A 24,967-nucleotide genomic window follows, 5' to 3' on the forward strand; every position below is an offset into this window, starting at 1 on the left:
TAACCCTAAATGTGCCAGACACTTATTCTACAGTTTTCTATTCTGCAGATGTTTTGTTATCCAATCCAAATATTTACCCTGAATCTCCACAACTTTGAACTTAACTTAAAACCTTTTATGTATTAAATGCTTTTTGGAGTTCAAGGGACATCACCTTGTCTCCTTGAGATGCCATAGGTTCAAATAAGTCAGGATATTCCTCTTTGAATCCATGCTAGATGCAGTTCTTGTGGAGATGACCCTCATGTTTAATTCTATAGTTGATTCCATTAATTTATACAGGTTAAAATAAGACTATATTTCTGCCCCTTTTAAAAACAGGCAGCATATCAGCCTGTTTCCAAACCACTGGTAGCTCCTCCATGTTCAACTCCCTCATAATGACCTTCAGTGTTTCAGAAATCTTCTGCCTTATCTGCTTTAATACTTTGAGATAAATACCATCCATCCCTGCAGTGTTATTTGTTTTGAGCTCTTTTAGCCTTTTGAGTATTTCCATCTCATTTGTATCAAAGCCATTAATTCTACGTGGATTATCACTATTGCTGCAGTGGTGCTGAGATCTCTGGAAACAGACTCAATGTGCCATGTAATGTTAAGCTTTCTCGTCGCTATCATCCAAACTGAACAATGCTGAGGCCTGATTAATTTTGTTTGACTTCTTACCGACTTTCAGTGTGACCGACTCCTCAAAATTAAAGTTCATTTTGAAAATACACATGTACTCACCAATAAATGTGTATCTTAAGCCGTGTACAGTTTCCACAGTAGAAAAATGTACACAAGATTTGGGTTCCATTCCGATGAACAATTCTGCATTTGGCATTTTCAAAGCTTTTTGACATCAAAATGAATGAAATGATGTGTAACCAAAGCCATAAGAAAATATTGCACTGCACTTCCCCAGGATATTCACAGGACTAAGTTTTGGTTGACACATTGCCTCATCTTGCAACTGAAAAATATTTCTTTGTTGTTCTTGCTGCATTAAAATACGTAAAAGAAACTCTCGTGGACTGTTGATTGTCCAAGTTGCATTGTCCAAAAGTGATGAATTTCCTCTGTTATGGAAGGTAACATGGGTTTTGTTGTAAGATGTTGGGCATAGTTTTATAGGTCTTATTAAGGTATTCATGGTCTTAGGTAGCTCAACAGTAAGTATTTATTAACTACTACAAGCGATATACATAGGTACAGTAAAGGTCCAAGCTAGGCGCTGTCTCCATGCTTGCTTCTATTTACAGCTCTGTCCAACACTACACTGACTCCTAGGTGCAGGTCATGTGTTCTCTTATATCACTCTGGAGGATGGGGGTGCAGGGTGGTACTGTACTCACTCCCACGTTAACCTTTTATATGCCAGAATCTTAGACGACACAAGGAAACAATAATGTAGTGGTATTGTTGCTGGACTAGTAATCCAGAGACTCTGCCACGGCAGAAATGGAATTTGAATTCTAAAAGTCTAATGATTGTTGTTAAAGCCGGAAATCTGCATTTCCACATGCTACTCCAGCCCCACAGCAATGTAGTTGCTCTTAAATGCCTAGCAAGCCACTCAGTTGTGTAAAACTGCTACAAAGGCTCAAAAAAGAATGAAACTGGATGGACCACCTGGCATTGACCGAGGCACTGGCAAATGACAACGGCAAATTCAACCCCATCGGCCCTGCAAAGTTCTCCTTACTAACATCTGGGAGCTTTTGCCAAAATTGCAAGAGCTGTTTCACAGACTAGTCAAACAACAGCCTGACATAGTCACACTCATGGAATCATACCTTACAGATAACACCACCATCACTATCCCTGGGTATGTCCTACTGCAGATGCAGATGCAGAGGTGACAGCACAGTGGTATACAGTTGGGAGGGAGTTGCCCTGGAAGTCCTCAACATAACTCAGGTCCCCAAGAAGTTTCATGGCATCAGATCAAACATGGGCAAGGAAACCTCCTGCTGATTACCACGTACCACCCTCCCTCAGCTGATGAATCAGTGCTCCTCCATGTTGAACAGCACTTGGAGGAAGCACTGAGGGTGGCAAGGACGCAGAATGTACTCTGGGTGGGGGACTTCAATGTCCATCACCAAGAGTGGCTCGGTAGCACTACTACTGGCTGAGCCCAAAAGAACATAGCTGCTAGACTGGGTCTGCGGCAGGCGGTGAGGAAACCAATAAGAGGGAAAAACATACTTGACCTCATCCTCACCAACCTGCCTGCTGCAGATGCATCTGTCCATGACAGTATCGGTAGGAGTGACCATCGCACAGTCGTGTGGAGACGAAGCCCTGCCTTCACATGAGGATATTTTCCACCATGTTGTGTGGTACTACCTGGATTCAGGGATAGAAGGTGCTGTAGCTAAATTTGCAGATGAGACCAAAATAGTAAGTAAGTAATGAAGAAATAAGAAATTTACAAATGGATATGGACAGGTTAGGTGAATGGGCCAAAATTTGGCAGATGGAGTTTAATGTGGATAAGTGTGAGGTTAACCATTTTGGTCGGAAGAATAAAAAGGCGACTTATTATTTAAATGGAGAGAAACTTCAGGATGCTTCAGTGCAGAGGGATCTGGGTGTCCTTGTGCATGAATCGCTGAAAGCTAGTATACAGGTACAGCAGGTAATAAGGAAGGCAAATGGAATTTTGGCATTTATTGCTAAAGGAATAGAGTATAAAAATAGGGAAGTGTTGTTGCAACTGTACAAGGCATTGGTGAGACCGCACCTGGAGTACTGTGCACAGTTTTGGTCCCCTTACTTGAGGAAGGATGTAGTTGCATTGGAGGCGGTTCAGAGGAGGTTCACTAGATTGATTCCAGAGATGCAGGGCTTGTCTTATGAGGAGAGATTGAGCAGTTTAGGCCTATACTCACTATAGAGTTTAGAAGGATGAGAGGAGATCTAATTGAGGCATATAAGACGCTAAAGGGGATAGACAAAGTAGACATGGAGCATTGTATAACGAAAGACCATAGTTTTAGACTAAGGGGTGGTAGATTTAAATCAGAGATGAGGAGGAATTACTTTTCTCAAAGGGCCGTGAATCTGTGGAATTCACAACCTCAGAGTGCAGTGGATGCCAGGACGCTGAATAAATCTAAGGAGGCGATAGACAGATTTTTAATTAGTAACGGGTTGAAAGGTTATGGGGAGAGGGCGGGAAATTGGAGTTGAGGCCAAAATGAGATCAGCCATGATCGTATTGAATGGCGGGGCAGGCTCAAGGGGCTGAATTGCCTACTCCTGCTCCTAGTTCTTATGTACCACCATTTTAAATGGGATAGAATTCAAACAGATCTAGCAACTCAAGACTGGGTATCCATGAGGCACTGTGGGATATCAGTAGTAGCACGATTGTTCTTGAACACAATCTGTAACCTCGTGGCCCGGCATATCCCCCACTCTACCATTACCATTAGGCCAGGGGATCAACCCTGGTTCAATGAAGAGTGCCGGAAGGCATGCCAGGAGCAGCACCAGGCATACCTAAAAAAGAGGTGTCAACCTGGTGAAGCTACAGCACAGGACTACTTTCGTGCCAAACAGTAAAGCAGCAAGTGACAGACAGAGCTAAGCGATCCCACAACCAACGAGAGCTACCCCCGAGCCTCGGCTGATGATTAGAGTGGAACAGCCCATGTAAATATTCTCCGAACAACGCCGTGCACCAAGAAAAATGCACAGCTAAAAAATGATTTAAGATTTGCCAGTGGCAGTGCACTGTCCAGGTCTTTTCCTCACTGTAGGTTGCATTCTGGGCATTGACCCAGACTAAGCTCTGCAGTCCTGCCACATCCAGTCATGAATGGTGAAGGACAATTAAACAGCTCACTGGAGGGGGAGGCTCCCCAAATCTCCCCATCCTCAATGTTGGGGGAGCCCAGCACATCAGTGCAAAAGATAAGGCTGAAGCATTTGTTACAATCTCCAGCCAGAAGTGTCGAGTGGTTGATCCATCTCGGCCTCCTCTGGAGGTCACCATCATCACAGATGCCAGTCTTCTGCCAATTCGGTTCACTTCACATGATATCAGGAAATGGCTGAAGGCACTAGATAGTGCAAAGGTTATGGGCCCTGACAATATTCAGCTATAGTTCTGAAGACTTGTGCTCCAGAACGTGCCACGTCCCTAGCCAAGCTGTTCCAGTACAGCTACAACACTGGCCTCTACCTGGCTATGTGAAAATTGCCCAGGTATGTCCTGTACACAATAAACAGGACAAATCCAACCCAGCAAATTACCGCCCTATCAGTTGACTCTCGATCATCAGTTAAGTAATGAAGGGGTCATCAACAGTGCTATCAAGCGGCACTTGCTTAGCAACAACCTGCTCACTGATGCCCAGTTTGGGTTCCGCCAGGACCACTCAGCTCCTGACCTCATTACAGCCTTAGTTCATACAGGGAAAAAAGAGCTGAGCTCCCGAGGTGAGGTGGGATTGACTGCCCTTGATATCAAGGCCGGATTTGACCGAGTGTGGCATCAAGGAGCCCTAGCAAAACTGGAGTCAATGAGAATCAGGGGGAAAACTTTCCACTGGTTAGAGTCATACCTAGCACAAAGGAAGATGGATTTGGTTGTTGGAGTTCAGTCATCTCAGCTCCAGGACATCATTGCAGGAGTTCCTCAGGGTAGTGTCCTGGGCCCAACCATCTTCAGCTGCTTCATCAATGACAGTCCTTCCATCATAAGGTCAGAAGTGAGGATGTTAGCTGATGATTGCACAATGTTCAGCACAATTCGAGATTCCTCAGATACTGAATCAGTCCATGTCCAAATGCAGCAAGACCTGGACAAAATCCAGGCATCGGCTGACAAGTGGCAAGTAACATTCGCATCACACAAGTGCCAGGCAATGACCATCTCCAACAAGAGAGAAGCTAACCATCGCCCCTTGACATTTAATGGCATTACCATCACTGAATCCCCCACTATCAACATCCTTGGAGTTACCATTGACCAGAAACTGAACTGGACTAGCCATATAAATACTGTGGCTACAAGAGCAGGTCAGAAGCTAGGAATCCTGTGATGGGTAACTCACCTCCTGACTCCCCACAGCCTTGTCCACCATCCACAATGCACAAGTCAGGAGTGTGATGGAATACTCTCCATTTGCTTGGATGAGTGCAGCTCCCATAACACTCAAGAAGCTTGACACCATCCAGAACTAAGCAGCCCACTTAATTGGCACCACATCCACAAACATTCACTCCCTCCACCACCAACACACAGTAGCAGCAGTGTGTACCCATCTACAAGATGCACTGCAGGAGTTCACCAAGGCTGCTTAGGCAGCAACTTCCAAACCCATGACCACTACCACCTAGAAGGACAAGGGCAGTAGATAGATGGGAACACCACCACCTGGAAGTTCCGCTCCAAGTCACACATCATCCTGACTTGGAAATATATCACCGTTCCTTCACTGTCGCTGAGTCAAAATCCTGGAACTCCCTCACTAACAGCACTGTGGGTTTACCTACACCACATGGACTGCAGCGGTTTAAGAAGGTAACTCTCCACCACCTTCTCAAGGGCAACTAGGGATTGGCAATAAATGCTGGCCCGGCCAGCGAAGCCCACATCCCATGAATGAGTGAAAAAAAACCTCCTCTCAATTCTTTATCCGATGTAATTACAAATCATCCCAGTTTGTCCCATGTATTTACATCATTACTACTACCCCATCTCTCCCTTCAAGTTTCTGAGTTCATGGGTTCAGGCGGTCTGGAGGCCTTATGATCCTCCCATATCTTCTCACTACTATCAGAGGAGTGGTAGGCTCTATCGCTACAGGTAAACTTGGTTGAATTGGAGGATGTTCTGGCATCTGGGTGTCTTTTCATCTTCTTTCACCATTCCTTGGCATTGTATCACTATTTGTTGGTTCCCCGTTTTCTGTTGTGGATGGTCATTCGTTTATCCTGTTCTCTACAGGGAGAATGAACTCTCAGCTCAACCATACGGCGTGTTTTCCTTTTCTTTCTTCGTGCGGCTCAGTGCAATGGATGTTGGGATTGACATTTCAAAAATGGAACCTTCATTCCCACTTGTTTCACGACTGTACCCAAACCTTTGGTTACTCTCTTATTTTCCAATTGTTTTTTGAGCTTAAGGGTCTTTTCATTCAGCTCCACAACTACTTGGGTAAGTTAAGTTGTCTTTGTTTCAGGGTTATCTGCGGATCTCTTATATAAGCTTAACAGCTTTTCCTTGGCATTCAGTTCCTTTGAGAATGTTTCTTCCATGGTCACTGACTGCTCCTTAGAATCAATTCCTTCGTTAGACCTTCAATCTGTTTCTTAGACTTTTCCTTATCTGCTTTTAAAATCTGGATTTGCTCTTCAATACTGTGCATCTCATCCTACATGTTGTTCTGATTGGATCTAAGTTCAAGAATTTAAAAAGGTTTTGGTTGTTAATTCTGCTTTTCAAGCAACTGTTCAGGTACATCAGCAATTCTTTCCCAACCTTTCTGTCTCTTTCAAAGCCTCCTTGAGCCTTTGTGACATCTCAGAAATTTGTTTGTTCAGATCTTGAAAAGTTTGGTTCATTGAAGACTTTAGTTTATCATGTGTTTCCAAAGATACATAGTCAGCTTGAATAAAAATATCTGGAAAAACTCAGCAAGTCTGGCAGCATCTGCGGAGAGGAACACAGTTAACGTTTTGAGTCCATATGACTCTTCAACAGAACTAAGTAAAAATAGAAAAGAGGTGAAATATAAGCTGGTTTAAGGGGGTGTAGAGCTGGATAGAGGGCCAGTGATAGGTGGAGATAGCCAAAAGATGTCATAGACAAAAGCACAAAGAGGTGTTGAAGGTGGTGATATTATCTAAGGAATGTGCTAATTAAGGGTAGAAAGCAGGACGAGCAAGGTACAGATAGCCCTAGTGGGGGTGGGGTGGGGTGAAGGAATCGAAATAGTCAGCTTGAATCTTGTGTTTCAAATCTTCATGTTCAGCTTTGATATAAACATTTTCCGATCTTACTTCTGCCTTTTCTTTCTCTGCCTGCCGCGGAGGTTTTTCCTTATCGTTCACTTCGATTTCAGTGTTAGCCAGATCTGCTCTGGCGAAGTCTTAATTTGTTCCAGTCCTATACTTGGCTCAGCACTGCCACCTGCTGCTGCAGTTCAGGAAATGTGTCGGCATAATCAAAAAGATTTATCTTTAAGATTTCTGTAAGTTGCACTGCCTCTTGGTGCCCTCGTGTGGTTTGCTTGAGTAGTGTCTCTTGCCCTTTTGTTGAGGAACCATCTAGAGAACAGGCCATCCTAGACTGGGTATTGCGTAATGAGAAAGGAATAATTGGCAATCTAGTTGTGCGAGGCCCCTTGGGGATTAGCGACCACAATATGATAGAATTCTTCATCAAGATGGAGAGTGATGTAGTTGATTCTGAGACGAGGGTCCTGAATCTTGCTAACGGAAACTACAATGGTATGAGGCGCAAGTTGGCTATGATGGATTGGGAAACGTTACTTAAAGGGATGACGGTGGATAGGCAATGGCAAACATTCAAAGAGTACATGGGTGAACTGCAACAACTGTTTATTCCTGTCTGGCGCAAAAGTAGAACAGGAAAGGTGGCCAAACCATGGCTTACAAGGGAAATTAGAGATAGTATTAGATCCAAGGAAGAGGCATACAAATTGGCCAGAAAAAACAACAGAACTGAGCATTGGGAGCACTCTAGATTTCAACAAAGGAGGACCAAAGGATTGATTAAGAAGGGGAAAATAGAGTACGAGAGTAAGCTTGTGGGGAACATAAAAACTGGCTTTAAAAGTTTCTATAGGTATGTGAAGAGAAAAAGATTGGTGAAAACAAATATAAGTCCCTTCCAGTCGAAAACAGGGGAATTTATAATGGAAACAAAGAAATGGCTGACCAACTAAATACATACTTTGGTTCTGTCTTCACAAAGGAGGACACAAATAACATACCAGAAATGTTGGGGAACACAGGGTTTAGTGAGAGAGAGGAACTGAAAGAAATCAGTATTAGTAGGGAAATGGTGTTGGGGTAATTGATGGGATTGAAGGCCGATAAATCCCCAGGGCCTGATAATATGCATCCCAGAGTACTTAAGGAAGTGGCCCTAGAAATAATGGCTGCACTGGTGGTCATCTTCCGAGATTCTATAGACTCTGGAACAGTTCCTATAGATTGGAAGGTAGCTAATGTAACCCCACTATTTAAAAAGGGAGTTGGGAGAGAAAACAGGGAATTATAGACCAATCAGCCTGATGTCGGTAGTGGGGAAAATTCTAGAGTCCATTATAAAAGATTTAATAGCTGAGCACTTGGAAAACAGTGGCAGAATTGGACAGAGTCAGCATGGATTTACGAAAGGGAAATCATGCTTGACAAATCTACTGGAATTTTTCGAGGATTTAACTAGAGTTGATGAGAGAGGGCCAGTGGATGTGGTTTATTTGGACTTTCAGAAGACTTTTGATAAAGTCCCACATAAGAGATTAGCGTGTAAAATTAAAGCGCATGGGATTGGGGGCAGTGTGTTGAGATGGATAGAAAACTAGTTGGCAGACAGGAAACAAAGAGTAGGAACAAACGGGTCTTTTTCTGAATGGCAGGCAGTGACTGCTCGGAGCAAGCTCAGCCACCTCATATTCAGGCACCAGCTCAGGAATCTGATTTCTCGGACTGCAATTTCTGGCCTCTGCAGTATTTAACTTTCTGTCCATGAATTTTAAATTTCCAGCTCACCCCTGCTAGGTCTGCTGACTCAGCACACTCTGGGTCTAGAAGCTGGACTTTCACAGGGTCCAAAGGCGTCCTTTGCTGCAGTGAGGAATTTACTCCCTGCTTTCAACTCCCAAGCCTTTCTTTGGAGCTTTTCTCTGGTGATTTCCTTCTGTGCCTTTGCTTCTAAAGCCTTTTTTCAGGTCAGAATGCTTCTTTCATTTTTCCTTCAATTTTTCAGGACTTTAGTTTTCTTCTGCAGCCTCTTCAAGGCTTTCAATTGTTCCATTCACTACCACCATATTGTAAGGTGTTGGGCGTAGTTCAGTAGGTCTTATTAAGGTGTTCGTAGTCCTCGGTAGTTCAACAGTATTTATTAATGACTAGAAACTATATACGGTAGAGTAAAGGTCCAAGTTAGGAGCTATCTCCATGCTTGCTTCTACACAGGGCTCTGTTCAACACTACACTTCTCTTGGTGCAGGTCATGTGTTCCCATACATCGCTCTGTGGGCAGCACTGTACTCAGTCCCACATTAACCCTTTTTGTGCTAGATCCTTATACTACAGTTTCACTGTATAACAATCTCACCATTTCCCACATAGGACAACAGTAACAGTCCAACAAATGCAGATTGCTGAGTGCTAGCACTAGAAAGTTGACATACCCCTTATCAATTAGGTTATCATGTGCCAGTCAGAAGTTGGCCAGTTCCCACCTGGATGCAGCCAGCACTCAGATGCCTCAGTACATTTTTTCCTGTTTTAATTTGTCCACATAAGTATCCATGCAGAAACCATGGCAAGTTAAAAGAAGAAATTGTTGAACAAGAATGTGAAGCAGCCACAGGAGGGAAGGAATGGACTTGGCAGGTAATAGTCATGTTCCTATGTACCTCTATAAATGGATAATTTTTAGAGACAGCAGGTATAAAAATATTAGAATCAAAAGTGAATTTGGTACTGAGATACGTAAAGAACTTTTGGGACAATCAGTGTCAAATCCTTTAGGGTATGAAGGATAAAAAGGTCTAAACCAGATCTATTACATATAGAAGTAATTTTGTAATGCAATGATAAACTAGCAACAACTGTGAGCAGTGAAACTTATGGAGAGGGAGCCCATGTTGCTTTCTCAAGATGACAAGATAATTGCTGATAAGGATTTTCAATTCTTCCACCTTAATTCTATTGAAAGATCATCAAAGGTTATTGTGGAAAATAAAAGCTCATGATTTAGGGTGTAACATATTGGTATGGATAGCAGATTGGATTACTAACAGGAAACGGAGGGTAGCCATCAATGGGTCTTTTTCTGGTTGGCGGGCTGTAACGAGTGGTGTGCCCCAGGGATCAGTGCTGGGATCTCAACTTTCTACAATTTATATAAATGACTTGGATGAAGGGACAGAACGTATGATTGCTAAATTTGCTGATGATACAAAGATAGGTAGGAAAGTAAGTTGTGAAGAGGACATAAGGAGGCTACAAGGGGACATGGGTTAAGTGAGTGGGAAAAGGTCTGGCAAATGGAGTATAATGTGAAAAAATGTGAAATTGTCCATTTTGGCAGGAAGAATAAAGAAGAAAACAAAAAGCTAAAAGCTACTGCGGATGCTGGAAATCCAAAACAAAAACAGAATTACCTGGAAAAACTCAGCAGGTCTGGCAGCATCGGCGGAGAAGAAATCAGTTAACGTTTCGAGCCTTCATGGCCCTTCGGCAGAACTGAAGCATAGTTAGGAGAAGGGAGAAATATAAGCTGGTTTAAGGGGGGTGGGGGGGGGGGGGGAGAGAGACGTTGAGGGTGTGGTGATTGTGGAGATGAGCAGATAATCAAAAGATGTCACAGACAAAAGGGTCAAAGAGGTGTTGAAGGTGGTGATATTTGTCTAAGAAAAGTGCTAATTAAGAATGGAAGACAGGATATTCAAAGTACAGCTCTAGTGGGGGTGGGGTGGACAGACTAACAAGGTTTTAGTTTTAGATTTAAAAATAATGGAAATAGGTGGGGAAAGAAGAATCTATATAAATTATTGAAAAAAATGGTGGGGGGAGGAGGCAGAAACAGGGCGGGGATGGGGGGAGGGGGAGTTTAAGATCTAAAGTTGTTGAATTCAATATTCAGCCCGGAAGGCTGTAAAGTGCCTAGTCGGAAGATGAGGTGCTGTTCTTCCAGTTTGCGTTGGGCTTCACTGGAACAATGCAGCAAGCCAAGGACAGACATGTGGGCAAGAGAACAGGGTGGAGTGTTAAAATGGCAAGCGACAGGGAGGTTTGGGTCTTTCTTGCGGACAGACCGCAGGTGTTCCGCAAAACGGTCGCCCAGTTTGCGTTTGGTCTCTCCAATGTAGAGGAGACTGCATTGGGAGCAACGAATGCAGTAGACTAAGTTAGGGGAAATGCAAGTGAAATGCTGCTTCACTTGAAAGGAGTGTTTGGGCCCTTGGACGGTGAAGAGAGAGGAAGTGAAGGGGCAGGTGTTGCATCTTCTGCATGGGCATGGGGAGGTGCCATAAGTGGGGGTTGAGGAGTAGGGGGTGATGGAGGAGTGGACCAGGGTGTCCCGGAGGGAACGATCCCTACGGAATGCCGTCGGGGGGGTGAAGGGAAGATGTGTTTGGTGGTGGCATCATGCTGGAGTTGGCGGAAATGGCAGAGGATGATCCTTTGAATGCGGAGGCTGGTGGGGTGATAAGTGAGGACAAGGGGGACCCTATCATGTTTCTGGGAAGGAGGAGAAGGCGTGAGGGAGGATGCGCGGGATATGGGCCGGACACGGTTGAGGGCCCTGTCAATGACCAAGGGCCCAAACACTCCTTTCAAGTGAAGCAGCATTTCACTTGCATTTCCCCTAACTTAGTCTACTGCATTCGTTGCTCCCAATGCAGTCTCCTCTACATTGGAGAGACCAAACGCAAACTGGGCGACCGTTTTGCGGAACACCTGCGGTCTGTCCGCAAGAAAGACCCAAACCTCCCTGTCGCTTGCCATTTTAACACTCCACCCTGTTCTCTTGCCCACATGTCTGTCCTTGGCTTGCTGCATTGTTCCAGTGAAGCCCAACGCAAACTGGAGGAACAGCACCTCATCTTCCGACTAGGCACTTTACAGCCTTCCGGGCTGAATATTGAATTCAACAACTTTAGATCTTAAACTCCCCCTCCCCCCATCCCCACCCCGTTTCTCCACCCCCCCCTTTTTTTTCAATAATTTATATAGATTCTTCTTTCCCCACCTATTTCCATTATTTTTAAATCTAAAACTAAAACCTTGTTAGTCTGTCCACCCCACCCCCACTAGAGCTGTACTTTGAATATCCTGTCTTCCATTCTTAATTAGCACTTTTCTTAGACAAATATCACCACCTTCAACACCTCTTTGACCCTTTTGTCTGTGACATCTTTTGATTATCTGCTCATCTCCACAATCACCACACCCTCAACGTCTCTCTCCCCCCCCGCCCCCTTAAACCAGCTTATATTTCTCCCTTCTCCTAACTATGCTTCAGTTCTGCCGAAGGGCCATGAAGGCTCGAAACGTTAACTGATTTCTTCTCCGCCGATGCTGCCAGACCTGCTGAGTTTTTCCAGGTAATTCAGAATAAAGAAGAAGCATATTATCTAAATGGTGAGAGATTGCAGAGCTCTGAGATGCAAAGGGGATCTGGGTGTCTTAGTGCATGAATCACAAAAGACTAATATGCAGGTACAGCAAGTAATTAGGAAAGCTATTAGAATGTTATCATTTATTGCAAGGGGAATTGAATACTAAAGCTGGGAGGTTATGCCTCAGTTGTGCAGGAGATTGGTGAGACCATATCTGGAATGCTGTGTACAGTATTGGTCTCTATTTAAGGAAGGATGTAAATGCGTTAGAAGCAGTTCAGAGAAGGTTTAGTAAACTAATAACATGAATGAGCAAGTTGTTTTATGAGGAAAGATTGGACAAGCTAGGCTTGTATCCGCTGGAGTTTAGAAGAGCAAGAGGTGACTTAACTGAAATATGTAAGATTCTGGGTAGTCTTGACAGGGTGGATGTGGAGATGGTTTTTCCTCTTGTGGGTGAATCTAGAACTAGGGGTCACTGTTTAAAAATAAGGGGTCACCCATTTAAGACAGATGAGGAGAATTTTTTTCTCGCAGAATGTAGTGAGTCTTTGGAACTCTCTTCCTCAAAAAGCAGTGGAAGTAGCGTCTTTGAATGTTTTCAAGGCAGAGGTAGATAGATTCTTGATAAACCAGGGGGCAAAGGGTTATTGGGGGTAGGCGGGAGGTTACAGCCAGATCAACCATGATCTTATTGAATGACGGAGCAGGCTCGAAGGGCCGAGTGGCCTACTCCTGCTCCTAACTCATATGTTCACATGTACGTTCATATCCTAAATTCCCCCACTTTGTTCCTTAAATGATTCTAAGTTTTTCACCTCCTCCAATCTGCCCAGAAACCTCTTCCAAGTGTTGATCGCTCTCTATATGAGGAATTCTTAAGTACTTTGATTTCTTTCTTTGGTTCAGTTTTCTGTTGTTTTCCAGATGCTCCATTTGTTTGCCATAATTTGGATTTTCTGCCCAATGTGATTAAAACCCACTGCTATTTGTTGTTTTTTGTTACTCTTGCAGCGTTTCTTATTATTATCTCTGGGCAAGATTTTTTGATAGTGAGTTTTCCCACCCAAGGAGTACTCCAAGGAGTGTTAATTGGCTAGAGACAGGACTCCGCCCCTCATTCATGTGCAAGTCCTGCCTCAATGAGTTTGCTGGACAATTTGATTGGCCGGCAGTGCCAGTGGTGGCCAGAACTGGGGTTTCAAGCAGTCCCCAGATTCAAATTCCCAGAGTCCAAGACCAGGGCCTCAATAATACAGAGGAAGGGGTTTGCAGATGGCTCATCCCACCTCCTCCCTCCACAAGAAACAAAGTCAGCATGGAGCCAACATGCACCATACCGACCCACCCAGCAGCCATAATGCACTGCAGGACAGCTAAATGAGGGCCAAGTGGAACTTCTGCTTCTCACTGGGGAGGAAGTCCCGCCCTCTGGAGCTGCCAGCCAGTTGGGTTTGCCAACAGCTCCATCAGTCCCTTCAGTGCCAAGGGCGCAACAGCGACAGCTGCCAGAATGACGGGAAGAAAGAAGGCCCGTGTATCCCTGGAGCAAGTAAGCCTGGGGTCTTGGGCAGGAAGGGTTTGGGTCAGTCAGGGTAGGGGGGAGGAGGTGCATTTAAGGATGTGGGTAGGTAGGAAGGAAGGGGGCGTTTGCTCTTAGGGAGGCCGCCACATGATCCGCAAAGGACAGCCCCTGAGAGCTAACTCCCCATTCCTTCCCACCTTTTGAAGAACCTATTAAAAAATCGGGCTGCCAGCTCCCACCTAGCTGCCCACACGAAACTTTTCATGGCATGGGCAGCGTATTATCAGGGTCAGCTGGCTTGATAGCAACCTAATTTACCCCTGATTGCTTATTTGAATATGGTGGACAGGCTGCCGATTTTGGTTCCCACCCAACCCACCCCCCCACCCCGCTCCGTATAATGGGGGTGAGTGCGGCGATGGACAGTAAAGTGGTGGAGTGGGCATCCACCCCATTTCACATGACCCCCGCCCAAAACACACCCGGTGGAGGCACATAAAATACAGCCCCAGGTAAAATGTGGGTGTTAGGGGGTCTCACAGCAGGGTCGGGAGGTGAGCCCTGAGATGGTGGTGAGAGGGGGGTGGAGTTCTTGATGGAGAGACTAGGGGGAGGGCGCACCTCCACGGGGCAGACCTTGGCGGGGCCTCCCAATGTGGATAGGGAGCCCTTGAGGAAGGCGCCCCACTCCTTCCCACTGAGGCCCGTGCAGTATGACCTGCAGCACCCCCCCCTCGACCCACCCCCGCTGCCACTGAACTCCTGCCAGCCTCAAAATTGAGGCAGGGTGGGAACGGCCCTTGAGTGGCCAATAATGGGCCACTTATGGGCCTCAATTAGGGCAAGGGTGGGCGGGCTGCCTAAGCCTCACCCAGTCCATGTAAAATTGCAGAGAGTTCAGGCGAGTAGGTGGAAGGATTGAGTGGAATTTTACTGGCTCCCCTGCTTGCCAACTTGTGGGTGGGGGACCATAAAATTCTGCCCTCTATCTGTTTATTCCCTGACCTCCTCCTGCATTTCCTTCTGTGTCACTTGTTTTTGGTGCCTTTCCACAGTTTCCCCACTGTAGTTTAAACACTGTTAGTTTAAACACTGTTGGTTTAAACACTGTTATTTTAACAGTTAATTTGCCTTCCTGTATCTGGGCTCCTGCTTCTGCCTTTTCCTTCCCTAAGTTTGGAATCAATGGGTTTTGCTGTAATATCTTTGTCAAAGGGGGAGAGGGAAATGAAATCAGATGGGCAACAGGCCAATGGTAAAACATTCATTTTGGGAAACGTTGGTTTAAACAGGGTATAACTGTTTATATGAAGCCAGCAATGTAAAAACTTCCCAAAGCAATTTTTCTTGCAAAATTGATGGCAAACTGCTATTTGTCATTTCTATTTTTATATTATTATAATTCACTAATATAGAAGGAGTGGTTTATTTGCGGGCAATTTACTGCTGGAATGGATACTTGTAACACTTGTTAATGGAGGCACTGATTTGAAAAGTTGAGACTTTTTATTGGAAGAGAGAAGGTTACAAGGTGACTTGATAAAGGTGTTTAGTTTATGAAAGGATGGGATAGACTAGACAGAAGCAGCAGCCTGGAAATTGGTTTATGCTTGTAATTAATTCCTAGGCTAAATGGGTAGCCTTGAGACACACCTGACTTTGGACCTCAAGCCTCAGATATTTGCATGCTCGATGTCCCCAGGCAACACGCTAGTGAAGTGGTTTGAATTTTTGGTCAGTGTTGCCAGCAGCGACCCTCATTATCTACTGTGGTTCTCTTATTCGGCCATAAAATTGTTTAAGATATCATTAAAATCTTCTTTGTGATCCAAGTCAGCAATCCTTTTTATATTAACCTGCCTGTTCTAGGTTAACAGGATAAAACTTTAAGCTTTTGATTTTGTAAGTGGTTTGCAGCTTTGTTTAATCGTGTGTGATAGAAAACAATCATTTCTTATTGCTCATGGAATAAAAGGGACAGCAGCAACATGGATACAAAATTGGCTGATGAATAGGAAGCAGAGAGTAATGGTCAATGGATATTTTTTGGGCCGGAGGAAGGTTTGTAGTGGAGTTGCCCAGGGGTTGGTATTGGGACCCTTGCTGTTCCTGATACATATTAATGATCTAGATCTTGGTGTGCAGGGGACAATTTCGAAGTTTGTGGATTATACGAAGCCTGGGAGTGTTGTAAACTGCGAGTGGGGGTGGTTTGGAACTTCAAGAGGACATAGACAAGTTTGTCGAATGGGCAGATAGGTGGCAGATGAAGTTCAATGCAGAGAAGTGTGAGGTGATGCATTTTGGTAGGAAGAACATGGGCAGACAATCAAAAATAAGGGGTGAAATTTTGAAGGGAGTGCAGGAGTAGAAAGACTTGGGTGTATATGTGCATAGGTCATTGAAGGTGGCAGGACAGGTGGAGAGAGCAGTTAATAAAGCAAATAGTATCCTGGGTTTTATTAATAGGGGGATAGAGTACAAGAGCAAGGAGGTTATGCTGAATTTATATAAGACACTCATTAGACCTCAGCAGGAATTTTGTGTACAGTTCTGGGTGCCATATTATAGGAAGGATGTGAACACATTGGAGAGAGTGCTGAAGAGGTTTACAAGAATGGTTCCAGGGATGAGAAACTTCAGCCATGAGGATAGATTGGAGAGGTTGGGACTGTTCTCCTTGGAGAGAAGGAGGCTGAGAAGAGATTTGTCAGAGATGTTCAAAATCATGAGGGGGCTGGACAGAGTAGATAGAAGCTGTTCCCACTCATAAAAGGTTCAAGAACGAGAGGGCACAGATTTAAAGTGATTTGCAAAAGAAACAAATGTGACATGAGAGAGAGCTTTTCACGCAACGAGTGGTTCGGGTTTTGAATGCACTGCGCGGAAGTGTGTGGAGGCAGGCTCAATCGAGGCATTCAAGAGGACGTTAGATGATTATTTAAATAGAAACAATGTGCAAGGGTACAGGGAAAAAGCAGGGCAATGGCACTAATTCATAATGCTCATTTGGAGAGCCGGTGCAGACACGATGGGTCAAATGGCCTCCTTCTCTGCCGTTAAGATTTTGTGATTCCTCTTTCTGTGGGAGGTAGATTCAAAGACTTTTCAAAGAGGGCGGAAGATGAGATGGGGGGAAGGGATGCAGTACAGGACAGCACTTCTGTTCCTCCTGGCTCAAGTCTAGGCAAGCATTTCTTTAAGAAAATACTTCTTACAAATTAAAAATCAAACTTGGGCCCCTTCTGGTCATGATCCTGCCTGTTGGCAGATTTCAACTGGAGCTCCAGCATTGAGCTCATGGCCCTGATTAGCAGTAAAATCATGTCAGGGTCAGAATGATGTCCTTGGACTCTGAAATTTATATATTGATGTAGCTCCTATCTGCTTCAAGGGATGCCTTATCCTCTCTTGGAATTTGCGGTGTTAAAATGGTAGTAGGTGTAAACTCACCGAGAACTCCGTGGGAATCATTTGATAACAAATTTTCATCTCCAGCCTGTTCTTGCCAAATGGGCAGAATTAAAAGCAGACCTTTTATTTTTACAGAAGGTAATCTATATCTAACCACATAGATAAGTAAAATTGAAAGTGATTTAGAGGCACTAATTGAGTCTTGTGGTTGTAAGGTTACCTCTGCAGTGACATCTTGAATTTTAAAAAATTCTGTCTAGTATTTCTAGTGAAATTTAAATGTGCCTTTTGAAAAAGAATTATAACCAGTGGTTCTGTTAATTGGCCACAAAATGGTTTACAATATCATTAAAATCTTCTTTCTAATCCAAGTCAGCATCTTTTTAAATATTAACCTGCCTGTTCTAGGTTAACAGAATAAAGCCTTAAGCTTTTGGTTCTGTGAGTGGTTTGCAGCTTTGTTTAATCATGTGTGATACAAAACAATCATTCTTCTTTTCTTCATTAGCTTGCCATAATATCACAGCAGACTTAAAGTTCATAATCGATGGATCCAGGTTTGTAGGAGGAATAAACTTCAAGAAGCTCATTGCCTTTCTATATGATACTGTCAACGTTTTTAACAAAATTGGTCCAGAAGGAATACAGGTAATGTTTGCTCTCTGGATCCAAAATTTTCTGATTTCTTCGACTATCTTTTATTGTTCTGGCTCACTAGCTTCTTTGAAATCATTATCACTTTTTCTGTGTAAAAGTCTCACATAAAAACCCTTTTTATAGCTAATCATGAAACAGGGAATTGTTAACTTGTACTTTTCTTTTTTAAATGAAAATAATCAAATAGCTTATTTGTATTAATAATTCTTTATCAAAATCACATTTCTATTTTTTCTATACTGTAAATGATCAATAGAGATTATTTTAAAAATACCATGATTTATCTTTCACAGGTATCAGTGAGTCAGTTTAGTGGTCACATGAGGAATGAAATTCAGTATGGCTTCTTTGAAAGCAAAGAGAAGTTACTGGGAGCAATTTATGACATACCGTACAGAGGAGCAGACTCTAATACAGGTACAGGCACTGCAGACAGGTCACAATGCAGTCAGGCCCATGATTTATAATTGTCTAAATTACTGTTTTACGTTAAAACATTCATTTATAACATTTTGTCTGAAAGTCAGTCCTCTGGAATCATAAATATAAAAACTTTTATTTCATATTCAGAATCATTGAATCATAGAAGAACACAGCACAGATGAACATCGTTCAGCCTATTGTGCCTGTGTTGGCTCTTTGAAGCCACAATAATCACAACCATTCTCTTTCTCCACCCCACCCACCCCCACACAGCCCCCTCGACGGGGGGAAATTTTTCCCAACGGCTCTGGATGTCATTTTTTAAAATTCTTTCATGGGATATGTGTGTGTTAATGGCAAGGCCTGCATTTGTTCCCCATGTCTAATATGGCTGAATGGCTTGTTAAGCTATTTCAGAAAGCAGTTAAGAGTCAATCAACTGCATTACTGTCGTTCCAGAGTCACATGTCAACCAAACTGGGTAAGGATGGAAAATTTCCTTCCCTGAAGGACATTAGTTTTTAAGACAATTGATGATAGTTTCATGGTCGCCATTACTGAGGGCAGCTTTCAACTTCACATTTTAAAAAAATTATTTGAATTTAAATTCCACCAGCTGTTAAGGTGAGATTTGAACCTGCGTCCCCAGAGCATTAGCCTGGCCTTTAGGTTACTAGTCCAGTGACATTACCAATACACCACCATCTGCCCTTCATGAGGATATGACAGAATGCCAGAAACAGGCGTTCAGGATGGTCATTTCTACAAATTAATATTTATTAGCACCCCAAACTTAAGCAGCCCACAATGGGGAATTATGCTTACATTCATGTAGCTGCTTATTAAATGATTATTAAAATAGGACTTTTGATCATAAGCTGTTCAATTTTGTTTTATAGTCAAGGATGGCATAACATCTAATCATATGTTTTCCAAAGAAGAAATAGTGGGAAGGAAAGGTGTTCACAAAATTTTGATCGTAATCACTTGTGGGACTGTACTTGGTGAAATACGTCAAACTGTGCAGCAGTTAGCACTGAAAGGTGATTCAATAGACAATTACCTCAATGAAATGAATTGTTACTACGTAAATCATTGTTACTACTTAAAATATTTTCAGAACTGCATGAGAAATTAAGGGCTGAGGCAGTAGTTACAGGTGTGTATATTTGTAAAAGAAAATAACAGACAGTCACAGCACAGAGTCAGTAGTAATGTCATGTTAGTGGATTCATGTAAGACAGGAGAAAATGAAGGTGACATCAGAAGGACACTATTACTGTGAAATTATACTGTGTTTCTTTCATAAAAACTCAAACAACCAGCACACTGACAATGGCATCGCTGTGCCTGCCGCTTTAAAAATGCCTTCTTGTAGTTGACATTTTATTGAAGATTTATTATTTATCCTTAACTCAGCCAAAGTGAACTCAATGCACTAGTGGATGTACTGTGACATAGTTTATGAGTAGTCTGGAATCTGACACACAGTTTTGATGTTTAGCTGCTGATCTAGCCTGTCTCTTCGAGGCCACTGTTCCAGTAGGAAAATACTCTAAGTAAACAAACCCAAGTAATCACTGATACTTGTAAACTGCAGATGTCTTGCAAAGATAAAAGTAAAAAAAAACTGCAGATGCTGGAAATCTGAAACAAAAACAGAAAATGCTGGGAAAACTCAGCAGATGCTGTTAGACCTGCTGAGCTTTTCCAGCATTTTCTGTTTTTATCCTTTAAAGAACAGCTGTTGTCAACTTGTACATTTTAGCCTCCAGATTAATGACTGACTTTCTTTTTCTTCATTAAAATTATTTTGCTTCCATAAAAAGTGTAGCATCTGGAGTCTGTAGTTATTAGATTAGATACAAAATTTATGTATAAGGAATATTAAGAGTTTGTGTGAAAGGTATTAACAGTATTTCTATCTAGTTTGCTAAATGTGAGAAGTCCTGTAGTTTGTTCTAAAGATAATAGAGGCAGCATCATAGCGTCAGATAATATCTGCATACCAAAAGTTTTATCATTGTAAAGTTCTTTCAATTGTTTTTACATAGGCTTCTTTATCTTTGTTCTTGGTGTTGATGATGCTGATGAGGAAAAAATTGATGAAATTGCAGGCACACCTAGCAGCAGAACTGTTTTACATGTAAATGACTTCAATGATTTAAGCACTATTAGAAACAAATTTATTTCATCCATTTGTCAGACTCTCTCTACAAGTAAGTGCTTCACTTTCCTAAACTGCATATTTGTTGCCTAGCCAGGAAAATCAAAACTTTGGAATCTTTAATGAAACTGAGCTTCAGTAATACTGTGATTATGTAATACTTATCATTTTGACCGCTAAAGACTAGCTGCAGCTTTAATTGGCATATTTAGATTAACTGCTGTCTATTCATTCAGATGTGAATAATTTTTGTAACTTAGTGCTCCAGGTGTAAGGCTTCCCATTTAAGAAATCAAAATGCCATTTTGTAGACTATATAATCTTCCATCCATTAAAAAGCAGTGGGCTGCAAGTTAAATGCACTGAGGCGATGTGAATTAAACATATAAGATCCTGAGGGGCCTTGACAGGGTGGATGTGGAGAGAATGTTTCCTCTTGTGGAAGAATCTAGAACTAGATTCTGTTAAGGGGTTGCCATTTAAAACAGAGATGAGGTGAAATTTTTTCACTCAGAGGGTTGTGAGCCTTTGGAACTCTCTTCCTGAAAAGGTGTTGGAAGCAGAGTCTTTGAATATTTTTAAGGTAGAGGTGGATAGATTCTTGGTAAGCAAAGGGGTGATAGGTTATCAGGGGTAGGTGGGATGCATATTTGAGGTTACTATCAGGTCAGCCATGATCTTATTAAATGGCAGAGCAGGCTCGAGGGGCTGAATGACCAATCCTGCTCCTTGTTCGTTTGGTCGTATGTCTATACCTGAATTTGGGATGTGAGCTCTCATTGAGTGAAGATCTGCACTGAGAGTGTTAAATCATATACCATGGGGTGGATTTCACAGTCCATGGCAAAGCAATAATGCTCTCCACTGACTTTGAAGAAAGCTGCCCACAATTAGTTAGAGATCTCTGTGACATGGATTTCACCTTTTCTGATGTCCATTTGAATCCAACACCAAATCAAGAGGATCTTCAGGCATTCAGCAGCAGTGATATTATCAAGCCAATCACATTGCAGTATTCTCATAGACAGCAAACCAGGAAGTAAAACTCAATGAGCAGAATTTTCTGCCTGTCGGGCGGGCAGGCCTGACCCAATCTCCGGCGGTCGGGGAGCCGATCCCCGCCAGAGAAGCGGGCCCCACCGCCATTTTACGTGGGTGGGCCAATTAAGGCCCGCCCAGCGTGATGTCCGGCGGGAAGCACTATGCGCTTCCTGTGCGGGCGGGGGGATTCTCCAAAAGCGAGAGTGCACTCTTTCGCACATGCGCACGAAAAAGCACACATCTCCCTGAGGCTAAGTGCTGCCTCAGGGAAATCGCTTTCACTTTTAAGAAAATTAAAAATAGAGAAAAAAAAAACCCTATCATGTCCCCCTCATGTGATGGGACATGTTCATCAATTACAGTAAAACTTTATTAAACTTTTCAGAACACTGCATGAAACCTCATCCCGCCGGTGGATGAGGTTTCATGTTTTTTCTATTTGCCGCCGGCATTATTCAAGGAAGAGCAGGGAGTTCTCTCAATATCATGGCCATTTTCTGCCTCCTCAACGAAGGATATCAAAAGCATATTAACTGGTCAGTCGTTTGGCTGATGGCCTGGCTGCATGTAAAATTATTGAGTTGACCTACATAACAGGTCACTGAGCTTAATTGTATGTGAAGCATTTGCAAATATTTTTGAGGGATGTGTTGCATAATTACAAAATCTTTTCCAAAGATTAGTGATTTTTGATTAATTGATCTCTCTTTGCTTGTTTACAGCTTGTCCCTTGACAAATATTAGAGGCACTGTTGTACCAGGTATGAAGTGAATGTAGTTTATTTTGACAGCTGTCTCAATTCTACAAAAAGTGAAAGTTCTAACATTATGGAACTGTTATTAATAATATGTGAACTAAATTGCCGATGGCTTTTCAACTTTTTTTATATGCTAAAGCTGGTTTTGTATGTTGCCAACATACAAATCACATTTATTGTTTGATACACCTCTTATAGGAATTAACATGATGGAGGCATTTGGCTTAGTAGACAGCGAGTATTCAGAACTTGAAGGAGTTTCTATGGAGTTTGACATCTTTACACGCTCACCATCATATAACATTTTTGAAAATGCCCAGCTTACACAGGCTACCAGGTATGTATGAGATTCTGACCTCATGTTCTCCCATCTCAAACACCACACTCTCGTCTCTTAACGTTGAACACCTTCCACAGCTTCTCACCCACCTGCCATTGAAATCTTCACTTATGTCATCGTCACTGCTTGGCTGAGTTATGTTTTATGCCCACTTGATTGGCTTTCCATTCTCCACCTCTGCGGCAAAATTTTGCCCTTGGTGTGCGGGATTGGCGGGCGGGGGCGGTCGGGAAGCTGACCGCCACCCGCGATCGACAGTGCAGCACGATTTCACGCTGGCAGGATGATTAAGGCCCGTCCAGCGTGATACGCGAGCGGCAGTGCTGAGCGCTGCCTGTGCGGGCGGGGGGAGGAGGGCAAGCAGGCCTAGTGTGAACTTGGTGCATGCGCATGAGAGGATGCTGAATAATGCCTCAGGGAGATGAAGAGGATATTGAAAATATTAATAAAAAGCAGAAAAATGTCATACAACATGTCCCCTCATATGATTCTGCCCACATGAGCAGGGACATGCTTTTAATTCAAGCATAAAATTTTTATTTGCTTTAGGAAACCTCATCCCGCCCGTGGATGAGGTTTCCTAAAAAGTGAAAAGGCCGCTTGGTCTTTACGCCTGCCTGCCAACCGTTAGGTTGGACGGGCAGCGTAAATTTGAGTTTAATTACTTTTTAATGGCCTTAATAGGCCTTTTAATTCAATGGCGTGTGCTGGCCGAACAAAATATTGTAGGACTGCGCGATGACGACGGGATGCTCACCCGATGTCATCACGAGTCATTTTATGCTCGGCCGGGTCGCGTGCACGCCCGCCCACCCAGCTTAATATTCTGCCCCTCGGGCCAGAGTTTTCCAGCCCCTCATGCCGACGGGATCTTCCGGTCCCACTGATGTGAATGGAGATTTCAATGGCTCATCGGCCTCACTGCGGGGGGAATCCACCAGTGGGGGTGGAGGGGGATTGCTGGAAAATTCTGACTTAATACCTGAAATGGTTGATAGCCTTAAAGGACACACACCTACTTTAACAGTAGAATATTACATTGTGCTGTCTGGCATAGCATTCCTTATATATAAAAAAAGATCTTCTGACTCCCTATGAGCAGCACTATAGAAGGTACAGTAGAATATTTTTCTATATATTGTAAAAATCACATGTAGTGCACACTTCCTGTTCAAAGGTCTTTCTCCCTGTAAAACTTTTTATGTTAATATTTACAGTGGAAGCTGCCTATGTAAACAGTTACATGATTTTGCATATAAAGATTTAATAATGAGAAAAATGTATGTAAACAGTTCACCATCACAGTTTCTTGATAAACCAATTGAATATTTTTAAAAGTAATTCCTCCAGTACTTTTTCTTAGTAACTGAGATTTCTAAAGATCTAAAATAACATTTTAAACATTTTTTAAATGAAATATACATTTCAAAATAACAAGATTAAATTGAGTGAGTTGATAATTTTATAATGTAAAGACCCAGCCCAACTCAAAAGCCTCGGTGGATGGAAAGAGTTTTCAATTACACCCAGTTATTTCTATACTAGGGCTGTAACTTCCAAGCTCCCCAGAGTTGTATGGGGTGGGGGGTACCTCAAAAATGTGCTGGGGAATCCCCTTCGGAAGTTCACAGGGAAGGTTTGCACAGCAGTTACCCAGAAGGGCAAACTCCCCCTAGGGAATTGCCCTTCAGTGGGAACCATCTGAAAATGTGATTTAATTTGCAAACTTGGGAGGTTCTGACTGGGTTACATCAATAATTACCCAGAAAAAGTTAGAAGAACTAAAACTACTTCTAACTTCTGAGTAACTATTGTACAGATCCAGACCAAACCCCACAGGACTCCCTCCCACCCCCCCCATGGGGCTCCTCCACCACCCTACCCCCACGACCCGACTACCGCCCTCCCCAACCCCCCAGGAATCTCCCCCCAACCCCTGGCTACCACTCCCACGGGATTCCTCCATCCCCGGGGGCCACCCCCCCACCACGGTCAAGTGTGACTCTCACCCCCACTGGCCCGACCCAACCTGACTCAAGGCCTGACCCCACCCCACTCCACCGAGGACTGACCCCACCCTCCCCATCACATCCCCCCAGGCCCGACCCAACCCCCTACCCCTCAACCTCCAATTGCACACCCCCCCACACCCTCAAAACCTACCTGCTTATCTTAGATACTTACCTGCTCTCTGGCCTGTCAAGGGCCTTTAAACGTCAATAGACCATTAAACTTACCTGGCTTACGGCAGCTAGTGCCGTAAAAAAGGGGGCATGGCCTCCTTCCCTTCAACTGAGCTGCACTTCGACGTAAGGC

At 43.3% G+C, this 24,967-nt stretch overlaps 1 protein-coding gene across 1 annotated transcript in view; it reads left to right on the forward strand.

The window, feature by feature from the left end:
* LOC144688534 (collagen alpha-1(XIV) chain-like) overlaps window positions 1-24,967 on the forward strand; it is a 203,560-nt gene that overhangs the window by 128,049 nt on the left and 50,544 nt on the right. The window contains exons 26-31 of the mRNA XM_078555234.1: window positions 17,774-17,913; window positions 18,216-18,339; window positions 19,245-19,388; window positions 20,400-20,564; window positions 22,276-22,314; window positions 22,510-22,648. Coding sequence (XP_078411360.1) covers window positions 17,774-17,913; window positions 18,216-18,339; window positions 19,245-19,388; window positions 20,400-20,564; window positions 22,276-22,314; window positions 22,510-22,648 — 751 coding nt within the window. The remainder of the gene's footprint in view (window positions 1-17,773; window positions 17,914-18,215; window positions 18,340-19,244; window positions 19,389-20,399; window positions 20,565-22,275; window positions 22,315-22,509; window positions 22,649-24,967) is intronic.

Source organism: Cetorhinus maximus, chromosome 13 (genome assembly GCF_964194155.1).
Source record: "Cetorhinus maximus chromosome 13, sCetMax3.hap1.1, whole genome shotgun sequence".
In the NCBI taxonomy this organism is placed as follows: domain Eukaryota; kingdom Metazoa; phylum Chordata; class Chondrichthyes; order Lamniformes; family Cetorhinidae; genus Cetorhinus; species Cetorhinus maximus.